The 26,017-nt window shown below is 44.4% G+C and overlaps 1 protein-coding gene and 1 pseudogene across 3 annotated transcripts in view; one reads left to right on the forward strand and one right to left on the reverse strand.

Moving 5' to 3' along the window:
• Dgkh (diacylglycerol kinase eta) overlaps positions 1 to 26,017 on the reverse strand; it is a 169,453-nt gene that overhangs the window by 141,028 nt on the left and 2,408 nt on the right. For 2 of the 3 annotated variants that reach the window (XM_021203180.2, XM_029541438.1), the window contains exon 2: positions 20,557 to 20,751. In XM_021203180.2, coding sequence (XP_021058839.2) covers positions 20,557 to 20,751 — 195 coding nt within the window. Of the gene's footprint in view, positions 1 to 20,556; positions 20,752 to 20,908; positions 21,004 to 26,017 lie in introns of those variants that run through there. The other variant, XM_021203179.2, reaches the window with a different exon arrangement.
• Positions 1,045 to 1,790, forward strand: LOC110325685 (annotated as a pseudogene).

Here is a 26,017-nt window from a genome sequence, read left to right on the forward strand (position 1 = left end):
ATATATATATATATATATATATATATATATATATATATATATGATTCATGAGCATTGAACTTAGTGCTGAAAGTGCTCTAACTCAAGCCTAAAAATAAAACTCTCATCTTGTACACATTTTCTGCATAAGACACCCCACAGCTTTCTTGCCTTTGGGAGCATAAGACACATATTAGCACTACACTGAGGGCCATTTGAAACAGGAAGAACATGGCCGAAATGGTGAAGATAGGATCGTGCCTGAGAGAAGATGCACTTGATGTCTGTTTACAAAATGAGAGATGAAAGGGCAGTTGGTTGCACAGCTCTCTGAGCACCTCAGGAACATGTTGTACATGTCAGGCAACTCGGGTTTCTCATTGCTTTAAACATGACCACAGGTGACAGAAGGAAAAAAAAAAAAAAAAACCACAGGAGTTGATTCTGAAGTTCCAAATACACCTTACCGAGGTGATCTGGAACTCTGGGAAAGATATGAATGAACCATCAACTGTGTCAAGTCATCCCGGTAATGTTTTGATTAGATGGGAAAAACTCCACTAAATCCACAGGCAACTGTACTAAAGGCCACCTGACAGGGCCAAGGAGACAGCTTAGTGGTAATGTGCTTGGTTTTCAAGCATGAGGGCCAGGCTTCAGCTCCATGTACAAAGCCAGGCACAGGCTGGAGAGCAGGCCGGCAGTGAAGAGCACTGGCTGCCCTTCCAGAAGACATGGGTTCCATTCTCAGTGACCTCACAATCATCTGTAACCCCAGTCCCAGGGAATCCAATGCCCTCTTCTGGCTTCCAAAGGCACTGAATGCACATGGTACACAGACACACGTGCAGGCAAGACATCCATACCAATAAATTAATAATAATAGCAACAACAACAAAATCCAGGTAGAATAGTGCCAAGGGGAGGAGGCTAGTGATGCAAGTGGGTCCCTAGAGCTGGCTGGTCAGCCAGTGTAGCCAACCAATGAGCTCCAGTTTCAGTGAGAGATTTCAATAACAACAACAACAACAACAACAACAACAGAGAAGCTGGAGCTACCTTCCCATCAGTACAGTTCATGACACAGCCTTCCTGAGGAAGCTGGAGGCTTTGAGTACCACAAGGTTGCCTGGCTGATGGATGTCTGTGCTTCTTCCAGAACTACCTGAGATCAAAGTGACCCTAGTGTTTGAGCATACAAACCAGGACAGACAGACATATACAGACAGGGCATACCCAGCAGGCTTGTAACTTGAGATGTGAAGGATCTAATGCACTAATTTCAAAGAGGTCCAGATTTCCTTTATTAAAAATTGCATAGTACACAGAGAACCAAAGCCAGAGAACATTCTAGTGCCGAGTAGTGGGACAGTCAAGCTGGCTGACTTTGGCTTAGCCAGAATCTGCAGCTAACAGATGGCCCTCACACCTGCGGTTGGTACACTCCAGCACCATGCTCCTGGAATTCTTCTATAGTCTACATATGCAATGCCTGTGGACATGTGGAGTGTCGGCTGTATCTCTGCAGAGATGTCTGGACAAAACCCTCTCTCCTAATGACATTCTGAAGCTGACCAATTAGACAAAATCTGTGATCAGACTGCCCTGCTTCCAGATGCTCGGTGGCCTGGAAACATCTCTCTCCCCAGAGCCTTTTTCCCCAAAGGGACTGGGTCAGTCCAGTCCATGGTGACGGAGATGGAGGAGCCTGGAGCACCGTCGTCCATCTGGAAATGCTGACCTTTGAAGCACATAAGCGAACCTGCACCACTGAGCCCTGCAGCCCTGTGATCTACATAGGAGGACCGTGATGCTGAGAGCAGAAGGTCCCATGCTGTCCCCATCTACCAAGATCAAGAGCCCTGCCTTCCTCTGAAGCTGCGGAGACCCCTCCAACTCTTTACATCTTTAAATGACGCCCCTACCCCCTCCTTCTGAGGTGATACCAAAGTGATACTAAAACATCTAAAGCATAGACCAACCTTCAGGTCAATTCAATTTATAGATTATCGTGTCTAGAAATGACTGGTAAATTTAAAAATTACCATTTAAAATTTTAATTATTATTTTAATTTTAATTATCATTTAAAATTTTAAATTTTAATCCTCTTTTAGAAGCTATTGGTTCTATTACCAAGAGTTAATCCTTTACTTATAGTAATAAAAAAGAATGGCTATACAGACTAACTTCAGCTCTAAATAGCTCAATACCGTCTCTTCTTTTTAAAAGTAAAGAACACCTAGGCTTCTTTACCCTTATTGTTACAGAGACTATGAAGTACTGAATTAGGGCCATCAGAGTAGCTCAAAAGGCCAAGGTACTTGCCGCCAAGCTTGACAAGCCAAGTTCGATCCCAGGGATCCATCGACTCCACATCCTCCAAGTTGCTCTCTGCCCTCCCCATGCATGTGGTAGCACACTCATGTGCACAAAAAAATAAACCAAAACAATATTTCTTTATTTTTTTAAGCATTGAATTACTATTATTTAATTGTTCATTCATGTAGAAATAAAACGTAATACAGTGTTTGGTGAGCAATTAATATTATTTCTTACTACTCCAACAAAAATATTTAATCTCCCTCTAGAAATATGAAGAAGCACTGTGTAATCTAATTACTAAATGTTTTACTAATATAGCCAATTTGTGTTCTTGAGAAGACTGAAAACTATGAGTTTTCTTTTTGCATTTTTTCCCAATATAATGAACTGTATCCAAATTCAAAAGCCAAAGTTTTTACTACAAAAACAAACAGGTTGCCAAAAGAATTAATGGGAATGAGCAAAGAGAAGTAAAGAAATAAATGATAAATACTTCAGGACTGGATGCTTATAAAATAAGCACCCAGACCTGAGCTGTATCCCCAGAACCCACATAAAAAGCCAAGGTCAGAAGCAGGTGTGTCTATGTGAGTCTGAGGCCATCCTGGCCTACAAAGTGAGTTCCATGCCAGTCAGGGCTACATAATGAGACCTTGTCAAATAACAATAGTAATAACATGAAGAAGAAGGAGGAGGAGGGGGAGGGGGAGGGGAAGAGGGAGGGGGGAGTCTCAGCTGGGAGGCTGAGACAGGAGACTGACTCTCTGGAGCTGGCCAGCTATCCAGCCCACTCAGCGAGCCTCAGGTCCCAGTAAGAGGCAGGAAAACAAGGTGGATGGCTCCTGAGGAGTGACAGCTGAGGTTGACCTCTGGACTCCAAACACAGGAATATGTACCAAAACACAAAACATACTCTCCCAGACCTTTCCCGATGTCCGTACTCTGACTCGTATATAAGGAGAGGAGCGTGGAATCTCTTCTTTTGAAGTTACAAATTTTATCTTCTACATCGACATGATATAAAATAAGTTTGTTATTTCAATCCTCTACCTACTAAATGCCTTCAATCTGTGAAACATTTGATTGAATATTAGGTTTTTTTAATAATATATATGTACATAATTCATCTAACCAATTCTTTGTTACTAGACATTTTTATCATAAACAAAAAAAATGAGAGATACCTTTTGGGTTAAAGATTGGAAGAAATGGGAATTTACTGACTGTGAACAGATTCATGATAAATTTCAATATGCCAAGATATAGTAAACTTTTGATTTCTGTTTTCTTTTTTGTGTTGTTTTTAAACTCCCTGCCTAAAGTATACAAATATTTATCTCTTTATAATTAGGCAAGGACTTTAATGATTCCATATATTATAAGTCTGATTACTAGCCCAACCAAAAAAAATATGTAGTATGGGACAGGCATTGCGCTTTAAATTTTTAACTAAACGGTTACCCAGTTGCCACTTGGTTGTAATACTTCACTTAAAATACACATTTGTAAGCACATTCCTTTTTTTTCCAGTTACACAATCTATTTTTTCTATATCTAAGCCTGATTATGTTTACAATCTGTTTTTGGTTTGTTTGTTTCACACAAGGTCTCACTACATTGCCCTGGCTGGCCTGGAACTCACTCTGTAGACCAGGCAGGCCTCACGCTCACAGAGATCCACCTGCCTCTGCCATCAGGCAGGCTTTAGAGATCCACCTGCCTCTGCCATCAGGCAGGCTTTAGAGATCCACCTTGCCTCTGCCATCAGGCAGGCCTTAGAGCTCCACCTTGCCTCTGCCATCAGGCAGGCCTCAGAGATCCCCCTGCCTCTGCCATCAGTCAGGCCTTAGAGATCCACCTGCCTCTGCCTGGAGTCCTGGGATAAAAGGTGTGAGCATCCCCAGCCCTACCATCTTATGCTGTTCTATAATATCTAGTTGGCTAAGAAACTCTTCACCACCATGCAGTATGCAATTAGATATTGTCTTAAGATGTTTTAAGTCATTTTAGTAAAGTAGGTTAAAAAAAAAAAAAAACAGCATCTGAACAGCCCAAGTCAGGCAAAATTCTAATAGATGTAATTATACGTCAACTTGACAACACGCTAAGTATTCGTGCATTTCTTGGGTTTATTTTCTATCTTTGCATCACTACTGAGTTTATAGACAGCTATTACTATATTTATATTCCTATAATTTATAAGATACACTTTTAATTATGGGGAAAATACACACAATAAAATTACCAAGCCGGGCAGTGGTGGCACACACCTTTAATCCCAGCACTTGGGAGGCAGAGGGAGGCAAATTTCTGAGTTCAAGGCCAGCCTGGTCTACAAAGTGAGTTCCAGGACAGCCAGAGCTATACAGAGAAACCCTATCTCAAAACAAAACAAAACAAAACAAACTTAACCATCAGTAACTAAGCAGTTTGGGGCCATCATGACCATCCTTCCATCACATAACTCTTCAGTCTAGAAGCAAAACCATTAAGCAACTACCTACTGCCATTCCCTCCCAAGCTTGACAATCACCACTCTTTCCGTGCCTATGATTTTGACCTCACTTGCTCTTCCTTCATGACTGGGTTATCTCACTTGGTCTAATGTTCTCATCCACACAGATATCAGAATTTCCTTCCTGTGTAAGTCTAAGTGATATCCCACTGTATGTATTACCACATTTTATCTATTTGATATCCATCGATACACACTTGAGTTGTTCTTTTGTGGGGGTAGTGTAGTTTTTATGTCATCTAAGAAGAGGAAACCCCAATTGAGAAAAATGCCTCCATAAGATCAGGATGTAGGCACGCCTAAAGGGCATTTTTTAAATTAGTGATTGATGGGGGAGGTCCCAGCCCACTGTGGATAGGTACACTCCTGAGCTGGTGTTCCTGAGTGCTATAAGACAGCAGGCTGAGTAAGCCATGGGGAGCAAGCCAGCAGGCAACATCCCTCCATGGCCTCTGCATCAGCTCCTGTCCCTAGGATCCTGCTCTGCCTGGATTCCTGTCTTGACCTCCCTCAGTGATGGGTGTGATATGGAACTGTAAGCTGAAATAAACCCGTTCCTGCCCAAGTTGCTTTTGGTCATGATGTTTATTCACAACAGTAACCCTAACACGGAATTTCACTGCTTCGAAACTTCTATGCTTAGCACATCACGTGTTTATACTGTACTAAATTCCCCTGGCTTTGTCAGCCTATGGATGGATAATCTTGAATCACAGTGAGGACCAGAATCCACCGGCTGTTATATTACTCTTACTCACATCGGACCCCAGTCTTTCTCATCCAAGTATCTTCCAGAAAACATCTCCCTCAGCCTCCTACTGCTCAAGGAAGCCACACATCTATCTGTGTTAGCTTACTTGGTCCAGCCTCTGGATTACCTCATACGCATAAGAGTTTAGAGAAGAATGACCTCAGTGACATTTCCCCCTGGCCCTCCATTATACCTACTCCCCGTCCCACCCAACAGAGGGAAGAGCAGAGCCAACAGAAGAGGGTGACTTTTGCTTTAAGAGAACAGCCATTGACTGCTCGGATGGCTGGGACAGAAATGGATGGTGACAAGGAAGATGTGTTTATTACTACAGACAGGCTGGATCTCCTTCAACATTCTTTTCTTCTTACTGTGGAGTCTTAACATCTATGATTATTTAAAAAAAAAAAATCTTTGTCTACTTCTCAGATGAGACCCAATCTACAAAACAGGTTTACAATCTGAATCTCTCGTTTCCGGCTCATCAGCAACAACGCCGCCTATGGTTGTGAGATTTCACTATGGTCCTGCACACTCGCAACCTTCTAAAGAAAGTGGGTGCCCTACTGGGAAAAGTGCCATTCAGCTCAAGATTCCTAACGTTTGGCTGCTGGCATCTACTGGGTGCTGCACATGAGCGGAGGGCTTCTTCTCATCTACGCATAACCTCCTACTAGGGTTTACCTGAGGAGAAACTGGGGCTTCGGGCGCTATTCAGCTTGCCTATAAGAACTGGAACCAGAGCTGGGTGTGATGGTGCATGCTTATAATCCCACCCTTTGGGAGACAAGGAAATGAGTTCAAGACCAGCATGGGCTGTACAGTGAGTTCAAGGATGGACATGGACACACGCACACACACACACACACACACACACACACACACACACACCATTAGAACCAGAACCCACTTTATTTAATGCATTTCAGGGTTTTGTAAATAGTTTTTAGATTCCAAACTAGATTTATTTGTTTCTTTGAGGAAACTTTTTTATTCATTTTCTAAGTAAACTATTCTTTGTATTTTACAGAAGAAGGTATACCAAACTTCATAGAGATAATCTGGAGACTCCCCTATTATTAATATATCTCTAAAATAATTGAAGCTGTGCGGTTTCCTTCGATAAACTTTCACTTTTCTTCTTCCTTTTCTAATTTGAACAACGTTTCAATCTCGGGCTTAATTCCATCTCTAGATCGTCTCTTCTCTGTCGCGCAGTCACTCGTGTCCAGATAACTTCCAGAACTCACTCTGTGACTCTGATCTGTGGGATCCCCCTCCAGTCTCCCTGTCCCCTCTTCCCTGGCCATGCGTAGACAACCTGCATGCCACCCTGTCCACCGCCGCTATCTATCCCAGCACCGCAGCTGCTCAGGGCCCATGCCAGGCTGACAATGTCTGTTTGACCTTCCTGGATAAGGCCCTCAGACTTGCGTGCACAATGCGTTCCTCAGCCCCCTTGGATTCCATTTTTCCAAGTCAGGAGATTTCCTCTCCTGATCGACTCTCCTAGCCTTTCCCTCTCTCCAGATCTCCACCATCTCTTCCACCTTGATTCTCAGCTGATAACTTAGCTTCACGTTTTCCTGAGAAAATCAAAACGATCAAAGAACTTCCGGAAGCATTCCTCCTCCCTCTGCTTCATGCTGAGACCAGGCGGATGGGCTCCTAGGAAAGGCCACCCCAACCTGTCTGCAAGACTCCGCCTTCCCTCTTGGCCGCAGCTGATCCCCCTCCTCCCAGCCCGATGGTCCTCCTTGGCTCACACTCCCCCTCCTCCCAGCCGGACAGTCCTCCTTGGCTCACACTCCCCCTCCTCCCAGCCGGACAGTCCTCCTTGGTTCACACTCCCCCATCCTCCCAGCTGGACAGTCCTCCTTGGTTCACACAGCTTTACTTCTTTTAAAAAAGAGTTTCCAGGCTGAAGAGGTCAGGGGTCAGGGCATTACTGCTCTTTCAGAGGAACCATGTCCAGTTCACAGCACCCAAGGCACATGCCTTCACACACACACACACACACACACACACACACACACACACACACACACACATTTAAAGATAAAACTTAAAAAGATTTTTTTAAAAAAAGGTTGCACTTAAACAAAGCCTTCACACGATCTCCAAATCCCTCTTCAATTATGGCTTCATTTCTCTACTGCCATCTAGAAGATTTTAAATTCTAACTTTATTTTCAAGATCACACTTGCTAGCTTGGAACATCAACTGCACTCCGTCCTTGTGAACATAATAACCTGCATCTAGGGCCTAATTATATGCTCTAGTGGTGCCAAGTTGTCAAGGGCAGTGTCTCAGCCACCTGTCTGCTCACCCCACCCGCTGACCTCTAAGGTTTTCCTGCTACTCAGCAACACTCCCACACATGGTGCTCCAGGAACCCTGGCCCCACGGCCTGATGGGTAGTGTCAGGTGTGACATCACCGCTTTTCTCTGCATCCTCTACTCTTTCTCCTTGCTCTGTTCCTCCTTTATATAAGCTCATAGAAGTAAGAAAGGGAAGGAAAGAGGAAGGGTTGGAGGGACGGAAGGGGGAAGGGAGGGAGGGAGGGAAGTGGAAGGAGGGAAGGAAAGGGGAAACCCACATACACTGTAGTAACAAAAGAATTATTCAGGGGTTCATGGGATTAACACTGTTCTTACAATAACATATTAATTATGAAACTATCTAAACACTCTTTCAAACATTGTTGTGCAAGGGTCTCAATATTTCCTCCGATCTTTAAAGCCACCAAGAACTGCCGGACTCCCCTGGCATTCTAACATACTATTCAACCCATATCGTTTCAACTGTGTGGAAGTGGTGTGATGGTTTGTATACTCTTGGGCCAGGGAGGGGCACCATTTGGAGGTATGGCCTTGTTGGAATAGGTGTGACCTGGTTGGAATAGGTGTGTCACTGTGGGTGTGGGCTTAAGATCCTCACCCTAGTTCCCTGGAAGTCAGTCTTCCACTAGCAGCCTTTGGATGAAGGCCTAGAACTCTCAGCTCTGCCTGCGCCATGCCTGCCTGGATACTGCCATGCTCCCACCTTGATGATAATGGACTGAACCTCTGAACCTGTAAGCCAGCCCCAATTTAGTGTTGTTTTTTTTTATAAGACTTGCCTTGGTCATGGTGTCTGTTCACAGCAGTAGAACCCTAACTAAGACAAGTGGAAAAAAAACAAAACAAGAGGTAGCCCGAGTTCTGCAAGAGAACCCAGTCTAAAGAAAGGGTAATTCAAAATTCCTGATAACTTATTCAGTCTTCAGAAATCATTTGGAAGGTGGGGGTGGGAAGGATCAGGAGTTCAAGGTCTTTGAGAGACATTACCTCAAAAGAGCCAAAGGAATAAAAACTACTTGCACCTTTGTGCCTGTGTTACCCAGAACTGAAAGTGTCTCACTTAGATCCCCAGAGTGGCAGCTGTCACTCAGTTGAAATCTGGGTTTCTATATGGGCCTTACAGGAAAGGGTGTCATCATGGTTCCCTCTAGGTTTATTATGATGGATGTGAAGACTACTTCATCCCTCACCAGTGCTGTGAGAATGTCGGGGGAGAACACACGCATGCCCTGTCTGAACATGTTGCTGCTCCACACAGTCTTCTTAGATGCACAGTCGCCGTCCATACTTTACCAAAACAAAGCCTGACACAGAGTGCAGAACGTAAGAACAGTGCACAGCATTAAACCAGGGAGAGAAACGGAGAAAGTGGGCAGAATGACGTAGGCACACATTTACAAAGCACTTGCCTTGCTCTGGGAACAGACACAAGTCAGATATGATTGGCCAGAGCGGTGGTTCTCAACCTTCATAATTGCAACCCTTTAATACCGTTCCTCAAGACCCAAACCATAAAATTATTTCCATTGCTACTTCATAACTGTAATCTTGCTACCGTTATGAGTCGTAATGTAGATATCTGGTACGCAGGGTATCCCGTACAGGGGTCCTGACCCCTGAGTTGAGAAAGAACCACGGACAAAGGTTGACAAAGCTGAGGAGTTGCGTGCATTATAAACACGTGAGATGCCAAACATTAACATCACGAAGCAGCAAAACTCCACACTTACAGAAGCATCATTTATAAGACCCTCCTGTTTTAGTTCGGGTGACTTTTTCTGTGATGAAACACTATGACCAAAAGCAACTTGGGGAGGAAAGGGTTTATTTCAGCTTATACTTCCACATCATAATCCACCACTGAAGTCAGAGCAGAGACTCAGACAGGGCTGGGGCTGATGCGCAGGCCACGGAGGATCGCTGCTGACTGGCTTGCCCACAGGTTGAGAACCACTGGGCTAGAAGTAACAACGACAGAAACTCTGCACCGCTGGTGGGTCTATGTTGGTGTCTATCTTTTTTCTGCCCTAGAATCTCCTCTTACAACTATTTCAGCCTCTCTCTGTGTGTGCGCACAGACATAAAATTCAGAAGGATGTCCAACAGCCAGGTGAACGTTAGGGAGGCTTAGAGACTCAGCTAAGAACTACTCAGGGTATCTTATTGTTGACTCTGCTCAGCAGCTTCTGGCGTTCTATGCACAGCAGTCCCACTGACCTCCCCGTCCTGTGGAGGGCCACACAACACAACTGGAACACCGCTCTCTGGGAGAACACGTCTTCCTTCAGTTCTGCCCACAAGGTCCCTCCAACACAGCACTTCACTTCATCTCCTGGAGTACTTCTCTTCACAGACGTCATGCACTTTGCATGCTTATAACCTCAGGAATTTGCTCTGCATTCGTTTCATATTGTCTGTCTGGCTTCCTGTGTTACCCCCGGCACCTACACACTACTCGAGCTGCTGTATTTTTAGAATGCGTGAACCGAGGTGCGACCAAGATTTAAAAAACGGTGATGTGTGGTACAGAAAATGTTCTCAAATGAATGTGATGGCCATGTGGGTGATTCCAGCATTCTAGAAGCTGAAATAAAGATGGTCACTATTTCTAAGCTCCCCTGGGTTAGCCACATCCCGCCCACCCCACCCCACCCCTCACACACACACACACACACACACACACACACACACACACACACTTATTTCACTCTCTGGGGCATTTTGTTTTAGGGATGGGGGTGTTGTTTGGGTTATTTGGGTTATTTTTATAAGGAGACGGGGTCTGTTAGGTTCTTCCCACCCAACCCCTGGCCTCAAACACCCTCCTGCCTCAGTTTCCTGAGTCGCTGAGTCCAGCACACACCACCACATTTGGCCATGTCAGACAGACAAGAGTACTTTTCCACCTAGTGCTTTCTTGACAAACACTTTTATTTTTTGTTTCGCTTTGCTTTTTTGAAATAGGATCGTGCTTCATAGTCCTGACTGTGGACCAGGCAGACCTTGACCTCATAAAGACCCACCGCCTCTGCCTCTTGCGTGCTGTGCTTATAGGCATATACCACTGGGACCAGTCAGATGACCTTATTTAACAGCTGGATAAAATTACCTAAATTTTCAAGTGAAAAAAAAAAAAATCTGAGACTTAAATGTAACTGCTGAATGAGTGGTAGGGCCGGTCCTCAGAGCAGGGCTTCAGCCTTCTGTTCCTTACCCTTGAGCTCCATGGAGTGTGGTGCAGGGGACTCTAAATGGCTGTCCCCAGAGTCCCTGGCTCGAAGAGCACAAGAGCATGAGAGCCTATAGTAAGTTCCTGGCCTCTCCCCCACCCCTCTCCCTCCCTCCCTTCTCTTTCATCCCACCCCTGCCATTATTAATATGCTAAATCTATGATCATATCTCTCACCATGTTTTAGAGTTCCTAATACCTTTCTGCAAGTGAATCCTTTCATTGCAAGAATATTCTGTTATTGATAAGCATGAGTCAGCATTTGAGATGTAGATTTCAGACTTAAGTACTTCAGCTGGAATTTTTACGAATTCTAATTAAAATTAATAAAAATCATGGAATGGTTTTGTTTGGTTTGGTTTTTTGTTTTTGTTTTTGTTTTTGTTTTGTTTTGTTTTTTAATCCTCAGAAGTATTAATTTAGTAGAAAATGTTTCTAGGTACCTAACTTTTTAAACAGGTTTTCAAAGAAAACTTAGTTTCACTTCTGTAAGGTATGGTGGTATTTTTAAAAGGTCATGGTACGGCTTAAAAGAATCATATGAAGTAATTTTCCATTTGGCCTATTAAGATATATTTTTGGAAAAAAATATGAGTAAAATATTTTTTTAAGGAATGAAAAATGACAGGTTTTGGAGGCCAGTTTTTACCACCTGACTATTTTATCTAGAATAGACACACACTCATACGCAGAACTGAAAATTAAAATACTTTCTAAAGCATCAATAGCTGAGCAAGGTAGCCGATTCCTGTAAGCTAAGCACTAGGAGACTGAGGCAGGAGGATTGCTGAAAACGTGAGTTCCAAGTTGCCTAGGCTACAGAGTAAGACTCTGTCTCAAAAAATAAAAATTTAAAACCCCATCTATGTAAAATGGCCAAAAAACAAGCAAACAAACAAACAAGCAACCAGAGTACATTGAATGTTAAGTTAAAGCTGTGATCAATAATAACCACTGGCCATCTTAACCCACATGGCCAAATATAAATGTTTCTCAAATGTCCAAAGAGTCACAGAGTGAAACCACATTTGTCAAGGGCAGCTGTAATGTACTAACATGCTATGGTCTTTGTCAAAGTCTATTCTTAGATGTAAAACAAACTCTCTTTAATTAAAACCTTCCCTTATAAACAGTTCCTGAATGAGGGAAGTCCAACTAATCTAGTATCACAGCAAGGCCAAAGGGAGCCCCAAACTTTCCTAGTCCTCTCTCCCGGCCACCCTAACAGCAAACATGCAACCTTCGACTAAGCCGAAGAGTTCTAAATTTAGACACACTGAAGCAACGCATCTTACGCTATACATAAAGGCTTAGTAAATTATTTATGCCTCTTATCTTTAATAATGGACCGTCATGTTTGATGTGTAATTAACATGGAAAGAAAGCTGTTATACTATATATTACTGTACCAAGAGTCAGAGTTTCCAGGCTATATTTAGTTCACATTAAAATGGAAGCAAAGACGCAAACCGAGCTAAAAATAAAATGTTCTACAAAGATGAGATTTTTTTTTTCAAATGGACTGAAATTTAGCTTTATTTGGTGCCTTATATGATGATATTCAGCCACGCTTTAACTTTGCATTGCTTTGAGAGCCTAACCACACACCAGCCCAAGATTCTATGGTAGAGGCCAGCCTTGGCCAACAAGAGCCACAGACCATCATCTCATAGGCCACATCCTGTCGGCACTTAATTTTTACACAGTCCACAAGTGAGAAAGGTTTTGACATATTTAAACAGCTTGATTTTAAAAAAGAAAAAGAAAAAAGAAAAGAAAAAAGGAGTATTTTTAACCCTGAACACTTCATGACGTTCAAATTCCAGTTCTTTAAATGAAGTTTTACTGGCGCACAGACACACTCACTTGAGCACTCTCAATACCATCTGACAGTGGCAGAGGAACTACTGGGGTGGGGTGGGTTAGTTGCTTTGTTTTGTTTCCTTGGTTTGAGAGGGGAAGGGGTTCTCTGTGTAACCCTGACTGTCCTGGAACTCACTCTGTAGACCAGACTGGCCTTGAACTCAAAGATCTGCCTCCCTCTGCCTCCAGAGTGCTGGAACTAAAGGAGTTCGGTCAACACCACCCAGTTTGTTATCCCTTTTCTTTATTTCAGTATTACTGACAAAAATTATGAACTGATATTGATAGTTGATGGTTTCTGGGCAAGGAAAAGACATTTTAAGGGTATGGCCCCTGGTAGATCTAGCATACTCCTGTGGGTGGCCCATCACACTTAAGTAAATGGACAGCACAAACTAGACAGGGTGGGTGGAGGAGGAGGAGGAGGAGGGAGAGGGAGAGGGAGAGGGAGAGGGAGAGGGGAGGCAGCGGTGGCAGAGTAAGATGAAGTAAGAGTAAGTAAGAAGGCCCAAAGATGAAAGGGAATGGAAAAGATGGAAGCAATGGATCTGGGAAGGATATGAGCAGAATACACTGTATGAAATTCTCAAAAAAGTAATAAAATATACTAAAAACGATAAGATGATGATGGGAGCTCATGAGTATAATCCCACCGGCTCTGAAGGCTGAGACAGGAGGCCCACAAAATAATGGTCAGCCTGGGCAACTTAGGGAAACCCTAGTGCCAATGAAACTTGAAAGAAAGCAAAGGTGGATGAGCCTCTCTCAGTGGTCAAGGACTGACCCAGTGTGATGGCTAATTTTATCAACTTGACATAAGCTAGAGTCATCTGAGAGGAGAGAGCCCCAACTGAGAAAATGCCTCCTAAGGCTGTAGGCGGACCCGCAGGGCATTTTCTTTATTGATGATTGATGTGGGAGAGCCCTATCCACTGTGGGTGGTACCATCCTGGGCTGATGGTCCCGGGTTCTATAGCAAAACAGGCTAAGCCAACAAGCAGCACTACTCCATGGCCTCTTCATCAACTCCTACCTCGGGATCCTGCCCTGGCTGAGCTCCTGTCCTGACTTCCCTCAGTGATGGACTATGAATGTAGAAGCATAAACTTGCTTTCGATCACGGTGTTTCACCATAGCAATAGTAACCCTAACTAGGATACCTACCATGTTCAAGGTCGTGGGTTCAATCCCCAGCACCAAAAGCCCTGCATGTGTTATATGTTATGTTATATGATATGATTTTTTTTCATAGTCACAACAGTATGAAATTGTTGAACTAGCACCATGGTAGTTTACGATAGAACTTACTATATAGTCCAGACCTTATGTAATCAGTCTGACAGAAATTTTGCACCCTCTGACAAACATCACTCCACCCCTCTTCTACCTTCCTCCTTGGCCCATCATTCTCAGAGATGAGCAATTCGGAGGGAATCCTAATAGCCCGAAATGTAGTCATCTTTGGCGCTTTGATCTTTAGGAAAGTAGGCAAGATACTGCCCCAGATGCATCCAGATGTTCCTCTTTGCCTCCAACTTGTCTGGAAACCTTTGGTCTTAGTTCTCCCTTCTCATCTTATTTGGATCTTGACTCCAATATTTCCACACGGAACAGAGCTGAAGATTCCTAACGATACCTTGTGGTTTATTGTTTCTGTTTTAAACACTAGATAGAAACTCCCATGGCCTCCCAAGACAATATTATTTACAATTTGAAAGTCAGTGACCAAATGCCCTATTGTCTCCTCCACTGAGAAATCATGATTAAAAAATTAATAATAACCCATGGTGGCAGAATGTTGCTTTTGTTTGTTTGTTTGTCTGCTTATTTCTTTTGGGGTGTTGGATTTTTTTGTTTTGTTTTGTTTTGTTTTGTTTTGTTTTGTTTTTTGAGACAAGGTCTGTCTGTGTGACCCTGGATGGCCAGGGAACTTCCAACATAAAGCAGGATGGCTACAAACTCAGGGAGATCTGCCTGCCTCTGCCTCCCAAGTGGTGGGATTTAAGTCATACACCACCACATCAGAAAATAATGTTTTAATTGCCTAAACTGTATCTCATATAGCAAAGAAAATCAGAAGTCCAAATTGCCTCACTGTAAAGCTACTTTCATGATAAATTAAAAGCAAGATACTGACTGTGCTCTGTGTTTAGCACACTTTTGCCAAATTAAGAGAACTTATAGCCATTCAGAATTAATATATGAATGTACATAAATGTCAAACAAAATAAGAACTCCATTACCTAATCAGAAGATATTTTTGACACACAAAGCTTTCTGACCTTGGCCAAGATAATTCTGTTCGTTTGTTTGTTTTGGTTTTTTTCTGAGACAGGGTATCTCTGTATAGCCCTGGCTGTCCTGGAGCTCGCTCTGTAGACCAGGCTGGCCTCGGAACTCAGAAATCTGCCTGCCTCCACCTCCCAAGTGCTGGGATTAAAGGCGTGTGCCACCACTGCCCGGCTGGTTGAGATAATTCAATGGCTGAAAGTCATGGAGACAGTTCTCATCCGTGTGTATGACCATTAGCCATGCCAGCTTGAAAGCAGAGCAACAATCTCCTGTCATCAAGGCAGAATGAACGATTACTGCACTCACAGGCCAACAAAAGGCACAGCCTTCTTCACGTTCAGAGTTTATAGCAACGTCCTTTCAGACCATTGATACCTACGGAATGCATACGAAATGTTCTACAGCATCAAGTCTAAAGGGGACTCCACCCCACAGAGAACATATGGAAGGGTAAAGAGGCAAAGAGGCAAAGAGGCAAACCAGGAATGGAAACCTTACTGCTCCCTTTGGCCTTTTCAAGCCAGCATCTCTTTCAAGCCTGCAGAGTTGGTTGGTTTTTTGTTGTTGTTGTTGTTGTTGTTGTTGTTGTTTTGTTTTGTTTTGTTTTTTGCCTTTGGGAAATTAAGTTGGATACAAAATTATCTTGCTTATCACATGGGAACCTAAATGTAACTACCTTAAGTTCTCCTCAGCTGACAGGAGAAAAGATACAAGTGAAAAACAGAGAATGAGGAAGGAGAGAAAAAAGATGTACCTAGACACTAGGAAGAAAAACAAAATGGACCAAAGACATCAAAGAGATGGAGGTGAGGAGGGCGCTAAGATACAGGAGATCACTGTCAAACTATGTGCTCTTCAAAGCACATTCTCACCCCTGGGCTGGGGCAGCGCCAATGCCTAGCATGTGTGAGGCTCCATCTTCCATCTTCAGCAATGTCTTCCTCTCTGCCTGTCTGTCTGTCTGTCTCTCTCTCTGCTTCTCTCTGTGTGTATCTCTCTTTCTCTCTCTGTCTCTCTGTCTCTGTGTGTGTGTGTCTCTGTCTCTCTCTGTCTCTTACACTTACCCCCCCACACACACACAAAAAAAAAAAACTCCTATTCTTTACATTAAAAGTTGGAATATCCACTACCAAAAACAAAACAAAACAAAACAAAACGATTAGTGTACTGTCCTAAAACAACCAATTTCCTTCCACAAAGCTGATTAATTAAATGATCACATACCATGTTAGTTCAACCAAATGAAACTTTCTACACTTTGCTAATTTTGAACTGCTGAAAGCAATTTGGCACAGCTCATCTGAATGGCCTACTATCACTAAAAGGAGAGAAGGAAATATACAGAAGACCATTAGAGAATAGTCCTAGTAGCAGTTTTTAAACAGTATATATACAATATACATAAATGTATAAACACCTATGAATATAAAAATAGACAGTGATATTTTCTAAATACCTATTTTTTGAGAGAGGGTCTCACTATGCCATCCAGGTTAGCCTTGATCTTTAGGCAATCCTCCTGTGTCAGTTTCCCCAGTGCTGGAATTACAGGTGTATACCATGATATTTGGCTATCTTAAAAAATGTATAAGTGATTGTATATATTCTTACATGTATGTTGTAGGGCTGCTGAGATGGCTCAGTGGGTAAGAGCACCCGACTGCTCTTCCGAAGGTCCAGAGTTCAAATCCCAGCAACCACATGGTGGCTCATAACCATCCGTAACAAGAACTGACTCCCTCTTCTGGAGTGTCTGAAGACAGCTACAGTGTACTTACATATAATAATAAATAAATAAATCTTTAAAAAAAAAATGTATGTTGTACAATATAATATATAACACTTGTAAGTGCACAGGAATTTTCTGGAAGCACCCCAAGGAAACATCACTTATGACTGCCTCTGAGAGGGAGCCAGAGATCAGTGGAAGATGGGATTTCTCTCAAGGCTAGAATCCTTTCCCTGTAGTCTCTTGTACTGTTAGTATGTGTGGGCTTGAATATGCTTGGCCCAGGGAATGGCACTATTAGGAGGTGTGGCCTTGTTGAAGAAGGTGTGGCCTTATTGGAAGAAGTGTACCACTGTGGGGGTGGGCTTGTAGACCCTCCTCCTAGCTGCCTGGATGCTAGTCTTCTCCTGCTTGCCTTTGGAACAAGATGTGGAATTCTCAACTAGTCCTATACCATGCCTGCCTGGACACTGCCATGTTCCTGCCTGCCTTCATGATAATGGGCTGAACCTCTGAACCTGTAAGCCAGCCCCAGTTAAATGCTGTCCCTTACAAAAGTTGCCTTGGTCACGGTGTCTCTTCATAGAAATGAAACCCTAACCAAGACAGAATCTGACAGTGTCTGACTACATACATGTCTTATTGTTGTTTTGAGATAGGGCCTTACAAGATAGGCCAGGCTATAGTCAAATTTACCACCCTCTTGCCTTAGCCTTCTGAGCAGTATAATTAAAATACCCATTGCCAACTTGTACAACGTTTTCAGTTAAGAAAATGCCTAGACACTTTTCAAATGTTTCAAGTAATGCAATGTCCATTTTAGTATGCAAATCATTTAGAGTATCGTGAAATATTTACAAGAAGTATTTCAAATAAGGTCAATTACTTAAACTCCGCCTTTTGTTAGTTTGATTTTGAGACAGGGTTTGATATAGCCCAGGCTGGCCTGGGACTCTCTTTGTAAATGAGGATAGCCTTGAAGCACGGATCCCCTGACTCTATGTCCCGAGCATTTGAATTCCAGGTATGTGCCACTATGCCGTGTTTCTATGCAGTACTAGGAACCAAATCCAGAGCTTCAAGCATGCTAGCAAGCAGTCTACCAGTGAGCTACCTCCCCAGCCCAAACTGTTCTGCACTATATACTGCCTGCCAAACAGGGGCATGACCCTGGGGATCTCCAATGAGAACTAAAGTCAGTGGGCTTTGTTCCAATGATAATATTCACATTGCAAGTATTTAATTACTATGCAGTCATTCATGGAAAGGTGTGTGTTTCCGAGCACGCGCGCATTTGATGAGGTCAAGGTCAGCTGTCTTCGTTAGTCACTTTGCTCTTTAACTTTTGGACAAGATTGATCCCTAAACCTGAAATTTGACTTGCTGGGCTTGGCCAACAACTCACAGGGATCCTCTTGTGTCTACTTCCCCAGCACCTGTCTTTCATCAAACATGGTAGAGTGGTCTGAATAAGAATGACTGCCCCTACCCTACCCCCACCCCACACAAGCCCCCACTCTATGGAATGTAAACTCTTAGTCCTCAGTAGGTGGCATTGTTTGGGAAGGATTAGGAGTTCCCTTCTGGAGGAAGTAAGGTCACTGGGGGGGGGGGGGGGGCAGGGGTTGGGAATTTAAAGCTTCACAGTGCTCCCATCTGGCTCTCTCTGTCCCACGACTTCAGTTCATCATGGCAGCTTCCTGCTTCTACTGCTATGCCTGTCACATGCTGCCACACCAGGATGACCTCTTATGTTTCTGGAGGTAAAAGCCCAAATGATCTTTTATAAGCATTCCTAGTCGCGGTATATTTAATCACAGCAACATAAAGGTAGCAAAGACACATGGGTACTGGGGGGTCTGACTCAGTTCCTCCACTTGCACAGCAAGCACCTCACAGACCGAGCTGTGGCTCCTAACCTCAAATATTTTCAAGTTCTATGAACAACACACTCACCTACGGGCCATACATCTACCTACACTACTCGATCAGGAGCACATTTACACATCTATATGTAAGCATGTCGTATGTCTAAGTGTGTGACTGCAGAACTAAACACACTATTAGTAATCCTAACCCATGATGCTTAGCAGGTCTTATATCTTCAGGATGACTGAGAAAACACTGCTAGTGTGGCCTCAAAAACAACTAAGCTTTAGCTAAATCTGGGGCCTGAGCCTCCCCTCCAGCCTCTCTCACCTTATACCCCTAGGGAGAAGATGAGGAAATATCTACATTTTTCTAAGGGTGCTTCTCTTCTTACCTGGATAATTCCCGAAGACTAGGAACCCACTAGGAACCTTTGGTAGCGCTACTTAAATCACCTCCTCCACTGACCTCACCTTCTCCCTTCAGAAGCAATGTGGGAGCTAAGAGCCACACCACAGCACATGTCACAGCCTGGACTGCAGGAGGTGGTGGTATGTGAGGCTGAGGTCCACTAGTCTTGGCAACTTAATGCTCTGGCGTCAGATGTTTGTGCACAAAAACATTCTATATAAATACTAACATACGAGCCAGTATAAAATGCAGATTTCCTGATATTCTGATATGAGTATCAGAAGCAGTATTCCAAAGCTTGATAATTAGCCATAATCGTGGCAAATGTTTGTCAGAAAGTCAAACAGAAAACCTAAAAAACAAAAAACAAACAAAACAAAACAAAAAAAAAAACGCACTTTCTTACATTTATTTTGGTCTTCATAAAATTTTAGAAGTCAGCAGGTGCTCAAACAAACACCAATCCAAACTGTTTCCATGTAAGACTCCCATAAGCCTTAGGCAGCTAATTGTCATGAAATAACTGCAGAATGAATTGCTTTGGCAAATCTGTTACTAGAGGGAGCATCCACTAATTTAATCAATTCCCTACTCAAATTCTTGCTTTAACTCCTCCACTAGCAACAGCCTAGGTATTGAAGACTTATAAACTAAGAAGAACGTTAGAATATCTAAGTTCCTTAACATCCAGTAGCCTCTGCCTTCTGGGTGTTCATCATTAAACGAAAGCTCAACTTGGAGACTGATCAGCACAACACGCCACAAAAGCACTACCACACCCTGCAATACCCTGAAGGGGTTAACTTGTGATGAACCACCATGGATGTCTGAGCCCTGCACTTTGAGGGAACCTGCAACACAGAAGCCAGCCTGTGGGCACAGCACACTAGAGAAACTGACTGAGAGGCGCAAGCAGCTTGCTGTAGGTGGGAAGGCACGGTGGCTGGCGGAATACAGCTTCCCGCAGGTCTTCCACTGCATGCAGCCCAAGGGGGTGAACAACCAAACTCTCTTAAGTTTCCTAGGTGCTCCAAGCCGCTTGCTCTGAGGGCTAGACAAGCGTTCCGGAACACACCCTGGATATCTCTTAAACCCACCGCAGGAATCCCTAGAGCACCGACCGGCCCCCTGCGCGAGGCCACGCCCCATCCAGGCCGCGCCCCCCGCCCCTCCTCCAGATAATAGTTCCAGGGATCTCCTAGAGCATTCCCTCTACCCACAGCCTTCTCGCAGGCCCCCAACCCAGCCTTACCTTGGTCCGCATCTGTCCAGAGGTGGACACTTTACGGATCAGCTTCTGGGGCCCCTCCTGCTCCGCTTCACTGTCGGACGAATCCTCTCCCGGTCCTGCAGCAGTGGGGGAAACTGCGCTGGCCCCTGCGACCGCTCCTCCCGCGACGCCCTGAGGGTGGTGCTGGCTGCCGGCCCCGGCCATCCTCTCTGATTCCTGCAGGGACACAGCAGCGCCCCGAGGGGCTGTGGTCAGCTGCTGGGCTCTGCCCGAGCGTCTGAGCCCTGCGCCTAGCTGGCGCCATCTTCCGCGATCCCCGCCGCGCAGCACCCTGGACCCGGGACCCGGGATCACACGCCGCCCCTGCCGAGACCTCTTGGGTCCTCTGCGCGCTTCACGCCTGGGCACCCAGCCTTGGGATGTTCCGGGGTTGCTGACCCAGGATACGACCAGCACCGGAATGAGAAGATGGAAGTCGCGATAAGCCTCGAACGACCTCCCTCTCACTCCTCCTAGGGTCTGGAGGGCTCAGAGGGAATGGAGAACAGAGATAGGCAGGGGCATGCCTCAGCAGGTCTGGCAGTAGCGATGCTCCTCCCCTGATTCTAGGCAGCAAGAGTGAGGAGAAGGCTCCTGCGGGAAAGGGGAACATGGAGCTACCTCCTATGTCCTGGGGTGCACCCCTGGACCCCGAATCCCTTCACATACTCGGACCATGGGGTACCATTCCAGCTAAGTAAAAGTTCCCTCTGCCCGGGAGATGAACTGGGTCTCAAGGACCCTCAGCCCCGTTGCTAGGACCTTACCTCCCCACCTCTGCCCGGGAGTTCGGGTCCTTTCAGCCTCCTCTACAGTGCTGTTTAGTTTCGGGCCCACCCCCATCCGGCGCACACGGAAGAGAAGAGCATTTTCCGGGAGGTTCAGCTCCGCTCTGAGAACTTTTGGTTCAGAAAGAGCGATTCCCTTTGGCTAACAGGAAGCTGGGAAGGGCGTGGAGAGGACGCAGAAACAAGAGAGGACACGCAGCCCAAGACGGCAATGTGCTGAAATAAATGGCTAGGCTAAAGCGCCCATCCAGAATGCCTGGAAGAATGCACTCAACTACGTGAACAAAGTATAAAGCAAAGAATATATATACACACGTCTACAGGAGAGAACGCCATTCCCTAGTCCGGACTAAAGTCTGAGGAAAGAGAATCCACAGGCTGGAGCCTGGGCTCCCGAAGCTTCCCCAGCCAGTTGCTTATGCGCAGCGGTGGCGAAGAGCAACCTCGCAGCAGCGCAGAATGCACATTCAACCTCAAAATCCCACCCAGGTGGCGGAAGAGGGGCCGAGGGAGAGGATATGAAAAGGACACGCTTCCTGCTATCGACCCTAGAAAACTTCACAGTGCTGTTAGTGATTTTCCAATTATGAAGTCCCTACCGACTTGGGGGGGGGGGGCGCTTCTCCGTAGAGCAATCCTTTTAGCCCTTGCCCTTCAGGTTTCTCTCCTAGTTTGTCACTTGGCCTTGAAAATTCCTGGAAACTAAGATTTGGGGTTTTGTTTCTTTCAGGTTTCAGGTGCAACCTTAAGCCCAGCAATGATCGGCTCAGCGTTAGAGCTGCTGCCAGCTCTAAGAGATTTTTTTAACTACACTGAAAATGTGAAATCCGCTTCAGTCCTTCAGCATGAGAGTGCGGCCATGTTTCTCAAACAGAGACAACCTCTCTTGTGCTTCAGTTATTTCCTTTAGCAAGGGAAATGTGGGGTGAAATGGACTTCAAAAGTCCTTCTGGCCCTGTAATATGAAATTCTGTACCGACAAGAACATACTGCTGAGAACTTTCTAAGAAGCAATAACATTAAATGGCCTTGGCCGGAGATCCAGATCATTGCCTAGAATACAGAAGGCCCATCAAGGCCAAAAACAAAATAATGCCCTTTTAGTGACCTTTGTCTTACTTAGTCTGACTATTGGGTCACAGACAAGTCTAAGGATTTGGTGAGACAAAGACCCCTAGTAAAGGGCCTGAAACAGTTCAGACTTTTCCTTTTAATGTAAAGAGGACGGAAGGCACAAGCTGGGGCCAAGATGTGATTATGATTCTAGTGTTCTCTTCCCCACAGTCTATATAGCTAAAGATCACTTTGGCCACTATCCTGTATTTCAACCCACACATTAAACTTTCAGGTTTTATATAGCAACATTTCCCAGAATCCAGCCAAGGGTGACTGAAGTGAAAGGTGGGCTAAGGCCCATGTCTATTTGGTGAAGAAGACTGGCTCCCTTTCTTACTCTTTGAAAGGATGCTGATTGCTTAAAGACACATTACACAGCTTCACATCCAGGAGCCAGGCAATTAATTCCTCAAAGTGCGGGTATTCGTTACTTATAAAAACCTGGCCTTGCAGCCAACTCTCATCAACACAGAGTTCAGTCGCCAGCTCCTAAGGCTTGTGACCTTGAAAGCAAAGCCAGTCTAAGCCGGTTCCTGCTAAGTACCTGACTGTAAACTCTACAGCATCTGCAGCTGTAGAGGAAACCCGGGATGGGTGAACCTACTGTGTAGGCAAAGAAAGGAAAGCTGCTTCATTTCCCACTAAAGGCAGCTCAGGGAAAAACCCTGGAGGAAGACCATCGCTTCTGAGAAACTTTCAAGGAATCCCCAATTTAAAATAGTATCTGAGCCGGGCGTGGAGGCGCAGGACTTTAATCCCAGCACTCGGGAGGCAGAGGCAGGCTGATTTCTGAGTTCGAGGCCAGCCTGGTCTACAAAGTGAGTTCCAGGACAGCCAGGGCTATACAGAGAAACCCTGTCTCGAAAAACCAAAAAAAAAAAAAAGTACCTGACCGACTAACTGCTTCTCCTAGTTAAAAGCCTTCAAAATGGTTATCTGACCTACGTGAAATGCACTTGCCTTTTCTTTGTTCAGTTTGTTTCTTTGTTTTGAGGTAGTCCCACAGCACACCTCAGGCTGGCCTGGAGCTCATTATATAGCCCAGTCGGACTTGGAATTTATGGCCGGTCTCCTGCATCAGCCTCTATTTCTCGAAATGGCTATTACAATTTCAAATACATGGCATATTGTCTCATTTGGTGTATTAAAAGTTCCTTGACTCTTTTCTTTAGTGTTTGGGATTTTCAAATAATTTCTCCCCTGCTGCTCACAAATTCCTTTTTATTACTGTTACTTTGAGATCTTTGTTGGTGAGCCTCAGTAGTACACACCTCTGGTTACAGAATTCCAGAGGCAGAGGCAGGCAGGCCTCTGAAATGTGAGGTTAACCTGGGCTATATATACTATGAAACCTCCATGTAGAACATATCACTAATGCTGTTTAAAAACTTGCAAGTTAGAGTTTGAGGTATGTGTAATGCCAAGAGCTGGAAGCCAGTCTGGGCTACATTGCAACAGGTCCACAAGGGCTCCACAGCAAGATCTTGTTTCAAACAAACAAACAAACAAAAGCAACAAAGAGTCTTGGCCATACAGTCTATAGATACTACAGTCAGGATTAAACAGAAAAGAGTAAAGCTGACCCCAGTCAGTTTTCTACTTAATAAGGTGCCATACACCCCCCCCCAAAAAAAAGCACTAAAGAGACATAAGCCAAAGCTGATTAAAACTTTATGAACACTCTATTACTACTTACAGGTATTTTGAACTAATCAACTGCTCGCAAACAGGATCATGAGTCACTTAAAGTGTCTAATCCCATGTTCTACGGTTTTACCTTCAATGGTGATAGAACTTTAGAGTTATGTGTCATACCCTGAAAACCATGAGCGGGTACTTGAGAAGCCATGGCACGGGACTCATGTTCCCGATCAGTAAAGAACCAAAGGACTACAGATTGAACCAGCACCAGACTGGAAGGCTGCTGCGGCAGCAATATGGAACTGATTCCACAATCACTATGTATTCCATATTCAGAACTCAACATTCAAAAAGTTTACCCTGTGTCAATGTTCTTAGTTGTTACCCAGATAACAAAACATTCCGTGAGCAACAGTGCTGTTAATACAGGAACTTACTGTGGTCCTAGCCCACAAGGCAAAGGCCCCTCACCATCCAGGCAGAAAGTGGAACTATACAACCTCTCTCGCTTGTATTGTGGCCTTTTTGCTTTGAAACACTTCCCTCTCGAAGTGTCCATTAATTCTGGACTGTTAACTGGTAGACTGCCAACTGCTGATGCCAACAAGTACCAGAACCATTTGAAAATAAAAACCAATTTTAGGGAATGAAGTATATTCAAGCCTCCCTCCACTTAAGGTATTTTGTAAATACTCCCACATTCTTCAACTGAGCTAGAATTGTAATTACCTATCTGCTACCCACTCCCACCCAAGATTAAGGACTGCTTTGCTAAATATCTCCATACCCACTCATTCCCAACAGCAAACCGCCTTGATTCTCCTTACTTATTTACTTTAGTGCTGCTAGGGCAAACCCTGGGCCTTGCACTGGCATGTGCTCTGTTCCAGATCTACATCCCAGTCCCCACTCTTTTCTTCTCTTGTTTCTGGATACAGAGTCTCAATATGTAGCCTATGCTGGCCCCACAATCTGGGCCCTCCTTCCTCACCTAGTTGTTGCGAATACAGGTGTGCAACACCACACCCAATTCCCCAAATACTTTTTGGGCTAAAATTTAAATTATGCCTGTATTCACTAACACTGGACTGTATTCCAAAGCTAGCACCAAAGGAAAGCGAGCAAGGATCTTCTTTAGGCTCAAGACTTAGCCAGAATAATGATAAATAGAGCTAATATGTATCCAAATTTAGCTAATTAACTTAATTTCACCCCCTCACAGAGAGAATGTCAGGAAGTCCCAGAAAAATCCCTCTTTGCCACATGAATCTCCAAGGAATCTTTTGTTTTTCTCTCTGAATAGAAGAAATCAGGCCATCACAGTGTAGGCTCCATCAGAAGAGAGAGAGAGAGAGAGAGAGAGAGAGAGAGAGAGAGAGAGAGAGAGAGAGAGAGAGAGAGAGAGAGAAGAGCACCAAATTCTTGCATGCATGCTGCCACATGCCATAATAACACAGTAATCCCATTTAGTCAGGTTTGTATGGTAAAATATTAAATTGCCTATATTTAAATTTTAAGAACGTTTTAAAAAAAAACAACTCAGAACTGGGATCCCGGTGAAAACAGGTTTGCTTTCTTTGCTGTTGTTTCATTTTGTTTTAAGAGAGGAAGGATTTATTTTGGCTCAGAGGATAAATGTATCTTGATGGGAAAGGCATGGAGCTGGGACTCTAGCTATGGTAGCCAGTGCATGTACCAGCTCCTTGTTCTGTGACACCTACTAGGAAGCAGTGGGGGGAGGGGACACACAGGTCTTCCAGAATGAGCACACACAGTCTGGGCTTCAGGAAAGCTGTGATTCCACTATTTAGATTTCTCTCTCTCTCTCTCTCTCTCTCTCTCTCTCTCTCTCTCTCTCTCTCTCTCTGTGTGTGTGTGTGTGTGTGTGTGTGTGTGTG

The sequence above is a fragment of the Mus pahari genome, chromosome 8, assembly GCF_900095145.1.
Source record: "Mus pahari chromosome 8, PAHARI_EIJ_v1.1, whole genome shotgun sequence".
Taxonomy (NCBI): domain Eukaryota; kingdom Metazoa; phylum Chordata; class Mammalia; order Rodentia; family Muridae; genus Mus; species Mus pahari.